Source organism: Chenopodium album, chromosome 6 (assembly GCF_948465745.1).
Source record: "Chenopodium album chromosome 6, dcCheAlbu1.1, whole genome shotgun sequence".
Taxonomy (NCBI): Eukaryota; Viridiplantae; Streptophyta; class Magnoliopsida; order Caryophyllales; family Amaranthaceae; genus Chenopodium; species Chenopodium album.
The window spans coordinates 70,149,141-70,163,361 of record NC_137839.1 but is presented as its reverse complement, the minus strand read 5'-3'; the positions used below and the strand labels follow the sequence as shown (position 1 = coordinate 70,163,361).

The following is a 14,221-nucleotide window of genomic DNA, read 5'->3' as shown; positions in this document are numbered from 1 at the left end:
ATGGCGAACATTCAAAATCACCCTCTTCACCATTCCCATGTTTACAAACTAAGGGCAATCCTTAATCGAACTTACATCATTTTTCATATTATAGCCTTAATAGCCATTTTCTACTATAGAACAACCTTTTTTTTCAACAAAAATGGTGCACCAATATTACCATGGATTTTTATATTTTCAGCCGAGGTTATGTTCTCATTCATGTGGATTCTCAGGCAACCCTTTTACTGGCGGCCAGTTACTCGAACGGTCTTTCCCGAGAAGTTGCCTAAGGATGAGGACTTACCTGGACTCGACGTGTTCATATGTACGGCTGATCATAATAGAGAGCCTACTTTTAAGGTTATGAACACCGTTGTATCGGCTATGTGCTTAGATTATCCTAGTAAAAATTTGAGTGTGTACTTGTCTGATGATGGAGGTGCATCTATTACTTTGAATGGTATGAAGGAGGCTTGGGTTTTCGCGACTTGGTGGCTACCATTTTGTAAGAGGTATAATGTTAAGCAAATATGTCCTCAAGCTTATTTTGAGGATTCACAAGAATTAAGTCAAAGTAAGGAGTTTATTGAAGATAGAGATTTAATTAAGGTTAGTTCTTTATTTTAGGGTTAATTATAATTTTAAGTTTTCTACACTAATAAAAAAGAATTATATTATTATATATGATGATGATAACAGTGAGGGATAGCTCAAGTGATTAGAGTTTCCTTTCGGTTTCAGGTGATCCTGGGATTAATTATAATATGATGTTGATTATTATTATGATATGATGATCTAATATGTATATGTAGGATAAATATGAGAGTTTCAAGCAGCGAGTGGTCAACTGGAAGGAAAGAGGTGACAATGATGCTAAGGGAAATGCATTCGATCATCCAGCCGTTATACAGGTTTTAATTTATCGTCTTTTCATTTAAATCATTTAGCCCTTATATATATATATATATTTCGCAAATATGATGATGGAGGCATATGCACAGTGCTCATTATGTATGAACATCAAGTCTAAAATTAAAGAACATAAGATTTACAAAAAAAAATCCAATGAACATAAGAGTAATAGCGTAGCTAAGATTATGTTATGTTCATTGGAGTTTATGTTGTACATGTTCATTAGATGTGCATTGTGCTTTAAACATGGACCGTCTCAAAATTATACGAAGTAAATCTTAATTTGGAGAAAAATTCGAATTACATGTCAGGTAATAAATGAGAACATCTTAGAAGATGATGCAGCAACGATAAATCCAGAAAGTATACGCATGCCTCTACTTGTTTACCTTGCTCGAGAAAAAAGACCAACTCAACCACATCACTTCAAAGCTGGAGCTCTTAATTCTCTGGTAAAATAGCATTATAGTTGCTTACTAGTTTAAGTCACGGTTTTTACTTAGCATATTTATAAATTATAATGTTAATTTAACAATAATTAATAATTAATTAAAAATAACAATCAATATTTTTAATTGAAACAAATACTTGATTTTGTTTTCCATAAAATACCTATTATAAAATATTATATGTCAAAATATTTTCATTGAATGCATATAGAATATACTTTATATATAGTTGTCAAATTGAAAGTTAAATATTACAGGATATTATAAAATAATGTTCATAAATATTTGTTAAAAACAGGAAAGTAAAAGTGGCGGGAATTTTTTTAATCAAAACCTGACAAGTGTCATATCATATTCGCCTTTAGTATAATGTAATTGATTGAATTGTTACTTGCATTATTATAATAACAATCATATATATCAATGCAATTTACACAATTTTTTTGTGTTTGTGCATGAATTAAAGCTAAGGGTTTCAAGCACATTGAGTAATTCTCCCTACATCTTGGTTCTAGACTGTGACATGTACTGCAATGACCCGATTTCGGCCCGCCAAGCAATGTGTTTTCACCTTGATCCTAAGAGTTCTTCTTGGTTAGGTTGGGTTCAATACCCTCAAAAATTCCATAATATAAGTCAGAGTGACATCTATGACAGTCAGATGAGAGTAGCATGGCCGGTAAGTAGATCGATCTAAATTTACCTTTTAATTGCTCCCTTAATTTTTTTGGTTATGTAGATAATTTTTTTGGTTATGTAGATCACTTACAATTCATGGAGTCAAATTTATGACCATATTTTGTAATTTACATATTGTATGCCAGTATTATGTAAGATCTTGTTAGATTGATCCATTTAAATTTAATCGAGCTCAATGGTATATTATATTATAGGTACTTTGGTCAGGGATGGATGGACTTCAAGGGCCAACTCTATCTGGTTCAAATTTTTACATTAAGAGGAAGGCCTTGTTTGGCGATGACATTAACGTAATACATGGTGTGTTTGTTTTTTAATTTCTTCATCTTTGTCAAAATTCATGATATTGTTTACCATTATAAGAATACCTATCTACAAGGTGGTTTTATGATGATAAGACAGTCTTATTTAAAATTTGTACATTATTGTTCAAAAACATGACAATATTGTTTATTTCTTAAAGGTAATGACATCAAAGAATTGAAAGCGACTTTTGGTCCTTCAAATGAGTTCCTTAAATCTCTTGGAAAAAACTGCAAGCCAAATGCAATCAAAGAAAAGAAGCAAATTTCCTCTGTTTCTCTGCAAGAAGCTCAATCCTTAGCCTCTTGCTCTTATGAAGAGAGCACACAATGGGGTAAAAAGGCAAGTTATGTCACCATAAAATGTAAAACTTAAAAAGTATACAACTTTTTATTTTACTCCGATCCTATTACTCCATTCTTACATCTTACCTCTATTCAGAATTAGTTGTCACATTGTCCAACTTGATTATGATATGCCAATTTTTCACAAAAATGACACTCTTTTTTTTAATTGTATATAATACTCCATAGTTGTGATAGATGTAATGATTTCTTTCCTTAATGTTACATACATGTAGAAAATCAGGTAACATAATTAAGTTCAATCATTCATTGACAAAACTATGCTATTTGGCTTTATTATTGCCGTGTGCAGATTGGGTTTAACTATGAGTCAGTAGTAGAAGATGTGATGACTTCTTTTATGCTACAAAGCAAAGGATGGAGGTCTGTTTACTTGAATCCATCAAGGCCTCAGTTCTTAGGTTCCGCTACAACGAATCTAGATCAAGCACTCATTCAACTCTCCAGATGGACTGCAGGGCTTCTTCAACTTGGTCTGTCCAAGTATTGTCCTCTTTTTTACAGTACATCAAGAATGCAAATTTTTCAGCAGATGCTGTACTCGTCGATTTCATTCTTGTCCCTTGAATTTCTGCCGGTTTTATGTTTTGCTATCGTTCCCCCTACTTGTCTCTTCTATGAAATCCCTTTATACCCTAAGGTAATTTAGCAGTCAAATTAAATTTAACAGACTACCTCAATTTCATATTATTTGCAACGATTTGACATAAAGTGTGTGTAACAAATATGTCTAATCGTTGCAAATAATAAGAAAAAGAGGTATATTACTAAATATCTTAGGTAGAACACACCAATATACTCATTTTGATTGCTCATATCATATGTGAATGTAGGTTTCAGATCCATTCTTTGTAGCGTTTGCTTATGTATTCATATCATCACAACTGAAGCAGCTATATGAGGTTATTATCCTTAGCAGAGGCTCAATAAGATGTTGGCTCAACGAGCAAAGGATATCGATTATAAAAGATGTAACAAGCTATGCATACGGAACTCTAGAGTGTGTCATGGCAAAGTTGGGAATCCGAGAGGCAAGTTTTATACCTACAAATAAAGTTGAAGATGATGATACAACTAAATGGTATCAACTCGGCAAGTATGACTTTCGTACATCATACATGTTTCTTGTCCCGATTGTGACCTTAGTTACATTAAATCTCTTCTGCTTTGTTGGTGGACTAGCAAGAGTCATTGTTGCTCGAAGTTGGGATGCATTGTTTGGTCAAGTGTTCTTCTCATCGTACGTGTTGATCATGAGTTTTCCGGTGATTGAGGGTATGTTGTTTAGGATGGACAATGCTAGGGTTCCTATATCGGCTACTTTGATTTCTACTTCATTGTCTTCGATTGTCTTGAGTTTAGGATGCTTCATTTTTTTGCATTAGAAGGACGGACTTTTTCTATTAATACTACCTCTTTTTATTAGGTCTATGATTAGTTGAAGCTTTTCTTGAAATTTGTTTTGTTATTAGTCTAATTAGGATGGTAATGTAATGCAAGTCCGTCATCACTAACTACAAACTTTGTACATTGAGTAAGTTGAGTTTTCTTGAATTTGTGTACAACCTTGTTTAATCATTTATTAGCATAGAGATTCTTTAATATTGTATGATTGATTTTGAGGATGAAAAAAAGAAATTTGAGGTGATTTTGAGGGTGAAAAAAAAAAAAGAATATGGGTGATTTCGGGGATAGGGGATTGTATTTAGGGTGGTTTCGAGTCATAATTAACCCTAATGATTGAGTAATTTAACAATTATTAGTTATATGGTAAATTTTTGTGAAAACTCGGGAATATATGATGAATTTTAAAAAGGTTAGGGGTATATGATGGATAAATAAATAAATAAATAAAAAAAAAAAAAAAATAAAAAAAAAAAAAAAAAAAAAAAAACCTCAAGGTATATTGATGAAAAAACCGTACAAACAGTCTCTAGACGAATTTGCTCTTAAAAAAATATTAATCAAATCTATCATATTTAAATTTCATAGTCAAACCATATTTTAAAAAAATAAATTAAATATAAATAACGATAATCAAATCAATCTTTATCTTTCATAATTTCATGGACATCAAACAAACATATTTACAAGATTAATCATACAAAATTGAAAGGCTAAGATTTACCCCTATAACAATGGCTACATTTTGTAACGGTTGACTTTTTACTCTTTACTAAGTCATAACCAAACCCATATTTTACTCTCCCTAAACTCTTCTTATTCTCACATACGGAGTAGAGCACTCCATATCTCAATTTTCCTCTCTCATTCACTCTACATTATCTCTACAAAAACACCACCATGGATTCCACAACACTACTTTGCACAGCCGGGCTCGTCTTCGGAGCACTCTACTGGTTCATACACATCCATGGAGCAGCTGAACAGAAAGGAAAACGACTCATCCATCTCACCGGCGGCGCTATCTCGGGAGAAAAGATCCAAGAGAAGTACCGCCAATACTGGTCTTTCTTCCGCTCTCCTAAGGAGATCGACACGGTTGAAAAGGTTCCTGACTTTGTCGACACGTTCTACAACCTTGTAACGGATATTTACGAGTGGGGTTGGGGACAGAGTTTCCATTTCTCTCCTTCCATCCCCGGAAAGTCTCACAGGGAAGCCACTAGGGTACATGAAGAGATGGCTGTGGATCTAATCAAGGTTTCCCCTGGGAAAAAGATCCTTGATGTTGGGTGCGGGGTGGGCGGACCTATGCGGGCGATAGCCGCCCACTCCCGCACTAATGTGGTTGGGATAACTATTAATGAGTATCAAGTTAATCGTGCTAAAATGCACAATAAAAAAGCCGGACTAGACTCACTTTGTGAGGTAGTCCTTGGCAATTTCTTAGAAATGCCTTTTAATGATAATAGCTTTGATGGGGCATACTCCATCGAGGCTACATGTCACGCGCCAAAATTAGAAGACGTGTACGCTGAGGTATTCCGGGTTTTAAAACCCGGATCACTTTACGTGTCGTACGAGTGGGTCACAACTAAAAAATTCAACGCTAATAATAGTGAGCACCGTGACATTATCCAAGGGATCGAGAGAGGTGACGCGTTGCCGGGGCTTAGGAGCTACACCGACATAGCGGCTATAGCCAAAAAGGTGGGGTTCGAGGTGGTGGACGAAAGAGATTTGGCTACGAAGCACCCGTGGTGGAACCGGCTTAAAATGGGTCAGATCGCGTATTGGAGGAACCATATTATGGTAACGGTTCTTGCTGCCCTAGGAGTAGCACCAAAAGGAACGGTGGATGTGCATGATATGTTGTGTAAGACCGCTGATTATCTTACACGTGGCGGCGAGGCTGGTATATTTAGTCCCATGCATATGATTTTATGCAGAAAGCCTATTGATGCTAATGGTGTGGACAAGTCGGATGGTTGATTAATGTACTAGTATGTTTAATTTCAGTTTTGTTTATGATCGGTAGATTATATCAAATAATAAGGCTTTTAGGTGGCTAAGTTAGCTATATTTAAGTTGTTTAATTTAATTATCAAAGTTGTTTTTAAATTGTTCTTTAATTTAGTTTAATTTGAGTTTAGTTTACATCTTTAGCGTGACTGATTGGTTCCATATCAAATTTTAGAAGGGCAATATAGTCTTGTTAAAATTTGATGTTGATTCCTTAGTTTTAGGATCTTTTCATTGAAGCTGTTTGTGAGTTGTTACATTGCTACACCGGTAAAATCTCGTTGTGGATTGTCGTTTTTTTTTTAAAAAAAAATAAAATCCATCAAGTTACATACAAATCATCTAACTGATTGGAAGAACAGAGGACAGAAAAGGCTAATGGGGGTGGGGGGAGGATTGTTTTGTGAAAGCACGTGAAGTGATCAACCTTAGAAATAGGGTCAATTGCTCGGAATCCAGCCTAAAGGTGTAATCTCGCAATAAAAATTCACTAAAAAATAACAATAATTTAAAAGGTGGTTTCTGGCAAATTTTCCATTTTAGTAAAAATTATAAAAACTTGTCATTTTGAAGGTATATTTTGAGAAAAATCTAAACAATATCCCACTTGATGAGTATATTTTGTCCAATGTATAAATCACTAAGGTGATTAAAATAGTAAGTGAATAGTGTAAAACTCTAAACATTGTGATTAAAAAAGAACAAAAATAGTATATCAATCAATAACTATATACTAAAAGACACACCAACAATGACACGTGTCATCTTCTGGTGTGTCTTTAGATAATTTTTTTTTAAATCTATAAGTTACGAAACAAATCATTTACAAATATATTATTATTTTTTTTATACATATTCCATATTAATACGTAGTAATTATTACATTTAAAATAAATAGATTCTACAAATCTTTCTTAAAAGAAATGGACAACTATAAATCAAAAAATCAAATTCTTAAAATAATTTGTTACCTAAAAAAAATATTGCTCAGATTTTTTGCTTACTTTTGTTTTTACAACGCCTTTTTGGTGCAGCAGGCCACACCATGTGGCCTGCTGCCATGTCAGCCAAAATAACGGAGTGGACGCGCCTATAACGGGATTGAGGGAAACGCGCTGAAATAAAACAAACTATAAAAACACCCGCACAAATCCCTAAAACCTAAAACCCAGAAAAAGAAATTTATTGCGGCGAACAATTATTCTTCTAGAAAAGCTATAAAAACGAGGAAAATCGAACTAAAAACTCAAGCAATCATTCTTCTGAATCCAGAAATTCCAGAATAACAATGACAGACGAATTCGAACAATTACCTGATTCACAAGAATCAATAGAGATCGAGCAAATAGAAGATTTTTTGATGAATCTCGAAATCCAAACCAGTAATCAGGTATTGAATCTAGAAGATGAAATTGCAGAATCTAATCAGGTATTGGATCTGGAAGATCAACACAGATACAAACAAATTGAAGTAATTGATGTCAACAACAACATACAAGGTAAAATCTATTTTATTTTTATCATTTAATAAGTAAAATATTATGAATGAACAAGTAACGCTACCAAAATCTACATTAGTTACTTGCATCTTTACTATATTATGAATGAATAAATTTATAATATAGTAAACATACAAGTAACAACTAAATAAATTAGGGTTACATGTAACTCTACTTTAACAAATAATGTATACAATATAGTAGGGTTACAAGTAACAAGTATTTTTGGTTACTTCTATTGGTTACTTGTAATTTTATAAGCATTTCAAGTAACCAGTAAAAAACAAGTAATACTGTAAAAAAAATTACAAGTAACTAGTAATTATTCAGGTAACCATTGATACAAGTAACTACTACTAATACAAGTAGTTAATATAAGTAATAAATTACAAGTAACCAATACAAGTAACCAATAATACAGGTAATTAAAAACAAGTAACTAATACAAGTAACCAAAAAATTAAATACAAGTAACGCAATACAAGTAAACACGTAACCAATACAAGTAATCTAATATACAAGTAACCAATAATACAAGTAATCAATACAAGTAACCAAAAAATACAAGTAACACAAAAATACAAGTAACGCAATACAAGTAAACAAGTAATTATTCAGGTAACCATTGATACAAGTAACTACTTCTAATACAAGTAATACTGTAAAAAAAATTTACAAGTAACCATTAATTATTCAGGTAACCATTGATACAAGTAACAAATACAAGTAACACAAAAATACAAGTAACGCAATACAAGTAATAAACAAGTAACCAATACAAGTAATCTAATATACAAGTAACCAAAAAATACAAGTAATAAAAAATACAAGTAACCAAAAAATACAAGTAACAAAAAAACACAAGTAACAAAAAAATAGAGGGAGCCCCCATTGCTCACCGTGAGGAACATCAGCGTTTCTCACAATGGCAAATTCGAAATTATTTACATGTTTAGATCAATAGGAGATGCTGAGTGGGATATTGTGGGGACAACCTATGTGGCAATAAGGGTGACTTATGTCGTTACCCAGCCAACAGCTTTCACCTCTAACCGTTAAGTTTTCTCTCTCCTCTATATCAATGGCGATTTTTCCTTGGCTAATTCCGTTGAAGTAAGTCGTGGGTATCCCGAACAAAAAAATTCCAGCATTTGACTCCATTGAAGTTAAAGGTAAGTAAGCTTCCTACTCATCTCTGTATTCGTACTTTTTTCGAGCAATTTTGCAAATTTTTAGATCTAGGGTTTTTAAAATGAATTATCTGATTAGTCAAAAAATTCACGAAATTGAATTTATAATTCCATTTGTTTTGAAATTGATTTCGTAATTCACTCTGTGATTGGATTAGTATGAATCCCTCTGTTTGGCTCATTGATTATCTGAAAACTCAAAATTTGGCGTTTGTAAATTAGCTGATTTAGGATTGGCTATCAACAAACATTGCATTGAAGGAAAGTTTAGTGAATTTATCCCCTTATATCACCTTTTTTATCTCGCAACATTGTTGTACATGTTTTTCAGTGTATTATTTTGTCAGTATCATGTAGTTGTACACTGATTGGAATAATTTGTGCTCATATTTTAGATTTATTATGTGCGGTACAAGTATCAATGGGACATGGATATGTTATGGTGTACAAGGATCAAATCTGTTGTGATGTTGCCATGTCTTGTATCTGAAAGGTGATCTGTTGTTGGTGTATATTGTTTGGATGGAAATGGAACTGGAATTGGAAATTGAAGGCGTTATAAGGGGCAGTGAGGTAGGTGTAGGTGATAGGGGCAGTGGTGTTAAGTATATGAATGACATTGATATGGAGGAGGGTAATGATATGGAGGGTATAGAAGACATAGTCGTTGCAGATAGTTGTGGTCAGAGTGCAGTTGACTTGAATGTTAGGTATTTATCCCCCTTGAAAACACTACATACCACTCACACTGTTGTTGGTAGCAACGATGTGACTGTGATTGTTGAGGAGCCTAAAGAAGGAATGGTTTTCCGGTCTTGCAATGAGGTAGAAGCGTACTATAAGGAGTATGCTGAGCAGATTGGTTTTGGAGTGTCTAGGGTTCAAGGTGTAAATTCTAAGACAGATAAGAAAAAAAGAATAGCTATGACTTGGAAGTGTGAGTGTTGGGGAAAGCCCGACATGAGGGCTAGGAGGGAAGCGAAGAAGAGGGCAAAGGAAATGGGTTTTGGTGGCTCAGGTGGCTTAGTTGATGGGGTGGTATGTGAGGATGAGTTAAGTCGTATGAAGAGGACCTCGAAAAAGTGCGAATGTGAGGCGCGTGTTTATGCTAGAATGAATGATGATGGATTGTGGGCGTTGAAGACCGTGCACTTAGAGCATAATCACAAGATTGATCCGGCAAATTCCAAGCTTGTGAAAGAGTACCGCATGAAGCACATGACCTCTAAAGTGAGGAAGAAGTTGATGGATTACTATGAGCAAGGTGTTCCCATATCTCAAATACACGGTTGCATGGCAACTGAACGAAACGGAATGGAAAACATGCCCCTCACCGTCAAAGATTTACAACACGAGGTGTACAAGGCCCGGCGGTTGAATATGGTTGGAGGGGACTCGGTGGCAATGATGGATTATTTTGAAAAAATACAATCCGGTAATCAAAATTTTTTCCATGCACAACGTTTGGATGAAGAAGGAAGGCTTAAGGATGTGTTGTGGGTGGATGCAAGAAGTAGGGTAGCTTATGAAGATTTCGGTGATGCGGTTTGCTTCGACGCAACATACCTAACAAATGAATACGAGCTCCCATTTGCGAACTTTGTTGGTGTAAACCACCATGGGCAATCGTTGTTGTTGGGATGTGCTCTTATTTCACATGAAGATTGTGATACATTTGCTTGGATTTTTCGACAGTGGCTAGCTTGTATGAATAATAGAGCTCCTAATGCCATTTTGACCGATCAAACGGCAGCTATGCGGAGGCCCCTAGCTGAAGTTATGCCCAACACTATGCATCGTTGGTGCATTTGGCATATCATGAGCAAAATCCCTGACAAACTCGGCAAGTGTGCACGGTAAGTGGTTTACACAATTATCACACTCTTTGTGATAATTTTCTGCCATGCTTATTTGGTATAATTGTTGTATGTGTATATGATTGTTTGATATATTTGCGTTATTTATTTGATGATATTCTTCCATGTTGATTTGATAATATATGCTGTGTTGTTAAAAATAATAGTAACTGATCGAAACGTGAGCATATTGAGTCTTAGGTACCATTTTAGGCTATTATCCATTCCTTTGTGTAAGGAAACATGGCACACAGATAGAGCCGGTGAGTACAGGCAGACTAATAAGTATTGCTGCTCTTAGTGTTCAGGTGTTGTTCTGATGTCAGCTTACCTGCTGTTTATCTCAGCTAACTTTCTGTTAGCTATATTGATGTTAGCTATATTTATCTCAGCTAACCTTCTGTTAGCTATATTGATGGTATGATGTTCTCATGTGTTGGATATCTGCTGTTAACTAAACTGTTACTATGATGTGCTAAAACTGTGGCTGAATATTGTACAGTTACCAAGAATTCGTCAACCCCCTTAAGGCGGTGGTGTATGAGAGCTTCGATCCCGAAGAGTTTCATACCCGATGGGCAGAATTTATTATTGAGTATGGGTTGGAAGACAATGAATGGCTGCAGAGCCTACACAGAGAAAGTCATATGTGGGTCCCTGCGTACATGAAGGAGTTTTTTTGGGCTGGAATGAAGACCACGCAAAGGGTGGAGAGCATCAATAGATTTTTTGATGGCTATGTCAACTGCAAAACCAAGCTACATGAGTTTCCTCAGAAATACACCATGGCTCTAAATCAACGCGTTCGAGATGAAGTGAGTGCAGATGAGCGGTGCTCGAAGTACGTTAGGAGGTTGGTTAGTGGCTATACAGTTGAAAAAGTTTTCCAAAAGTTGTACACGGACAACAAGTTTCAAGAAGTTCAAACGGAGTGTTCGAGAACGATGTACTGCAATGTACAAGGAGAAAAGGTTATGTCCGAAAACTGTATTCAATTTTCAGTGATTAATCGTGTGTGGATAGTACCTCCCGGTGCTAGTGAGGATGTCATTACTGATAGGCGACGACTATACAATGTCACATTTTGTCCTTTAACAAAGGAAGTGCAATGCGATTGTAGGAAGTTTGAGACAAGTGGCATACTTTGCAAACATTGCATTCGGATTCTGGATGAAATGTTGCCCGACGTGGTGCTATAAAAGTACATTCTAGCCCGTTGGAGGAAGGACGTACCACGAAAGCACACAAGGGTGAAGGTGGCTTATCATGATCCGGGCGACATAGACACTGTGAAGAGGTTTAACAAAATGATGGAGAAATTCGAACCTTTATGTGAAACCGCTTCCTTGGTGAACGATCAAACAATCAATATGGTAATTGAAGCACTTTCGAAGCTTCAAATTGCCATTAATGAGTGTAAGGAAAAGAAAAGTAAGGAGCATGTTCCTGTAGTCAGTACATTGTCATCAGCAGCTGAAGAGGGAACGATTTCCTCGATTCGTAACCTAGTTCCTAGTACTTCAGAGCATCTAGACCCCTGTCCATCTGCCATGGAACCTGTCATCAAAGATCCTATAATTAAGAAAAGGAAAAGGGGCAGGCCCAAGGCTTCGAGGCACAAGACACTTGCTGAAACCGGATACAAGAAAACCACCAACAAGGAGAAGCTGCAAAACAATGTAAGATTCGTTTATTTCTATCTATTTTAAGTGGTCTGATTGCTAATCAGTTTATTATTTCATTACATATGTCTGTGACTGCTATCTGGATATGTGAATGCATTTTGGATTCATATAGGGTGCTAAAAGTGATGTTGAGGACGGTCGACATGCAACTAAGGGGAAGAAGGCACCCAAGGAGAAGGACACAACCAAGGGGGGAGTGGGAAAGTCTAAGGGGAAGAAGGCACCCAAGGAGAAGGACACAACCAATGGGGGAGTGGGAAAGTCTAGCACAGTTAACAGAAAAGGATAGGCGCAAGGGGAGAAGGAGACAACCAAGAGAGTTGCAAGTAGGGGAAAGGGAGATGCACTACAAGGTCAAGGAAAGGGAAATTCACAAAGAAGTACTGTGAAGGCTAAGGGGAAGGCCATTGCAATGGAAGGGAAGTCCATTCCCATCAAAGGTGTTGCAACCAAGAATTCTCGCAAGCAACCTGTAAGTATGATAAATACAATTATGTCATCTAATTAAGTGCTTAATATTACCAATGTTAACACCTCATTTCACAGGTTAAGGAGAAGCGTCTTGATGAACTCATGGCCTAAAACTCCATTACAGATGGCTAAATGGTAATGGCATATAACTGTCTGGGATTTTATAGCATAACTTATCCAATGTGATTTTTATCTACATTGTGAATCTTGTTGTACTAAATTCAGGGAATTGCATATAGTTCTCTTAAATGTGACTCTGTATTTTTATATCTACAGATGGGTTAGAACGATTTCTTGGGATACTCCCTGACTTGTTTCAAGAGCGCCACTTGAAGCTATTCCAGAAAGTTAAGGATGTTTCAGTAGGGTTTGCAAATTATGTTAATTCTTTGATTGTTATAAGGTAGCTGCAGAACTGTTTATGGTTATGGCCATCATTTTAAACTTTGGAATTAGATGATTTGCACCAGTTTAGGTAAGATTTACACTTGGGATATTATCATTTGGTTAGCTGTGAAACACATGGTATTTTGCAACCTTTCAGGGTATGAACTGAGGCAGGAGAACTTATCAATTTCAGTTACTAGATGAGGGCATTAATCCTTTCAAGTAGTAAGCCGTATTTCTTGGAATCATTGTTCTTGATTTTATTGTTTATTCTCTTAGTAATTGAACCTGGTGTTGTGTTTCGATGATGTGGAGAATTAGATCGATGTAGTTGTTAAGGACCCAGGCCCGTATCTGAGCCGGGGCAGCTGCCAGGCCCCCATATAGAAGCCCAAAATATTGGTTATAATTAAATTAAATGCAGCTTGTTTTAACTTTGTAGCATTTGTCTTAGCAATAATGAATAGAGTATATTTTCTTGAACAGGCGGAGGTTCGATACCACTCCTTTCTATTTGTCCTTTACACTCAATAAAAGCTTTCTTAATTAAATAGAGTATATGAGATACTTGTAAATGCACAAAATTTTCTCTAATTTAATGTATTTTATGTACTTATAGTTTCTAGTAATGACTAGTGGTGCACGCGCGCGATGCGCGCGCAGCACTTTGGTTATCGGGATAAATAAATCAAATATAAATCTTGCTGTCGAATAAATTAGCAACATTATAGAACGATCTTTTTATTTAGCATCAAGAAGCTCAATGTGTAAATTTATTTATTGGAATGCATTTAAGAATAAGGGTGATAGATATATCAAACAATGACAATATGTTAATTAATAGGATTTGGTATATAAAAATCCTAAATAATAATCCATGTAAAATGTGGGAGGTCCAAATTCAATGTTGTTGGTTATTGTATTTAATATTAATGTAACATCATTTTTATTTTATTAATGTAACATTTGAGTAAAATATAATTAAGAAATGACACTT

The 14,221-nt window shown here is 35.3% G+C and overlaps 2 protein-coding genes and 1 pseudogene across 2 annotated transcripts; all 3 read left to right on the top strand.

The window, feature by feature from the left end:
• LOC145637147 (quillaic acid 3-O-glycosyltransferase CSL1-like) lies at window positions 1–4,095 on the top strand. The gene is made up of 8 exons (XM_081688643.1): window positions 1–591; window positions 795–893; window positions 1,206–1,346; window positions 1,810–2,022; window positions 2,237–2,342; window positions 2,506–2,687; window positions 3,003–3,350; window positions 3,544–4,095. The coding sequence occupies exons 1-8, from the start codon at window positions 1–3 to the stop codon at window positions 4,093–4,095; spliced, it is 2,232 nt and encodes a 743-aa protein (XP_081544769.1).
• Window positions 4,096–5,014: 919 nt separating this feature from the next.
• On the top strand, window positions 5,015–6,106 carry LOC145637146 (24-methylenesterol C-methyltransferase 2 pseudogene; annotated as a pseudogene).
• A 2,565-nt stretch (window positions 6,107–8,671) lies between these two features.
• Window positions 8,672–13,709, top strand: LOC145636223 (protein FAR-RED IMPAIRED RESPONSE 1-like). The gene is made up of 6 exons (XM_081687721.1): window positions 8,672–8,807; window positions 9,221–10,681; window positions 11,184–12,360; window positions 12,479–12,838; window positions 12,913–12,972; window positions 13,114–13,709. Exons 2-3 carry the CDS (start codon window positions 9,348–9,350, stop codon window positions 11,878–11,880), a joined length of 2,031 nt encoding a protein of 676 aa, XP_081543847.1. The 5' UTR covers window positions 8,672–8,807; window positions 9,221–9,347; the 3' UTR covers window positions 11,881–12,360; window positions 12,479–12,838; window positions 12,913–12,972; window positions 13,114–13,709.
• Window positions 13,710–14,221: the final 512 nt, after the last annotated feature.

Bases quoted from the DNA above. Each gene is read 5' to 3' on its own strand.
- LOC145637147 (XM_081688643.1), top strand. From the start codon at position 1: ATGGCGAACATTCAAAATCACCCTCTTCACCATTCCCATGTTTACAAA. The intron at 2,023-2,236 runs GTAAGTAGATCG...ATTATATTATAG, and splicing joins AGATGAGAGTAGCATGGCCG to GTACTTTGGTCAGGGATGGA. The intron at 3,351-3,543 runs GTAATTTAGCAG...ATGTGAATGTAG, and splicing joins AAATCCCTTTATACCCTAAG to GTTTCAGATCCATTCTTTGT.
- LOC145636223 (XM_081687721.1), top strand. From the start codon at position 9,348: ATGGAAATGGAACTGGAATTGGAAATTGAAGGCGTTATAAGGGGCAGT. The intron at 10,682-11,183 runs GTAAGTGGTTTA...AATATTGTACAG, and splicing joins AAACTCGGCAAGTGTGCACG to TTACCAAGAATTCGTCAACC.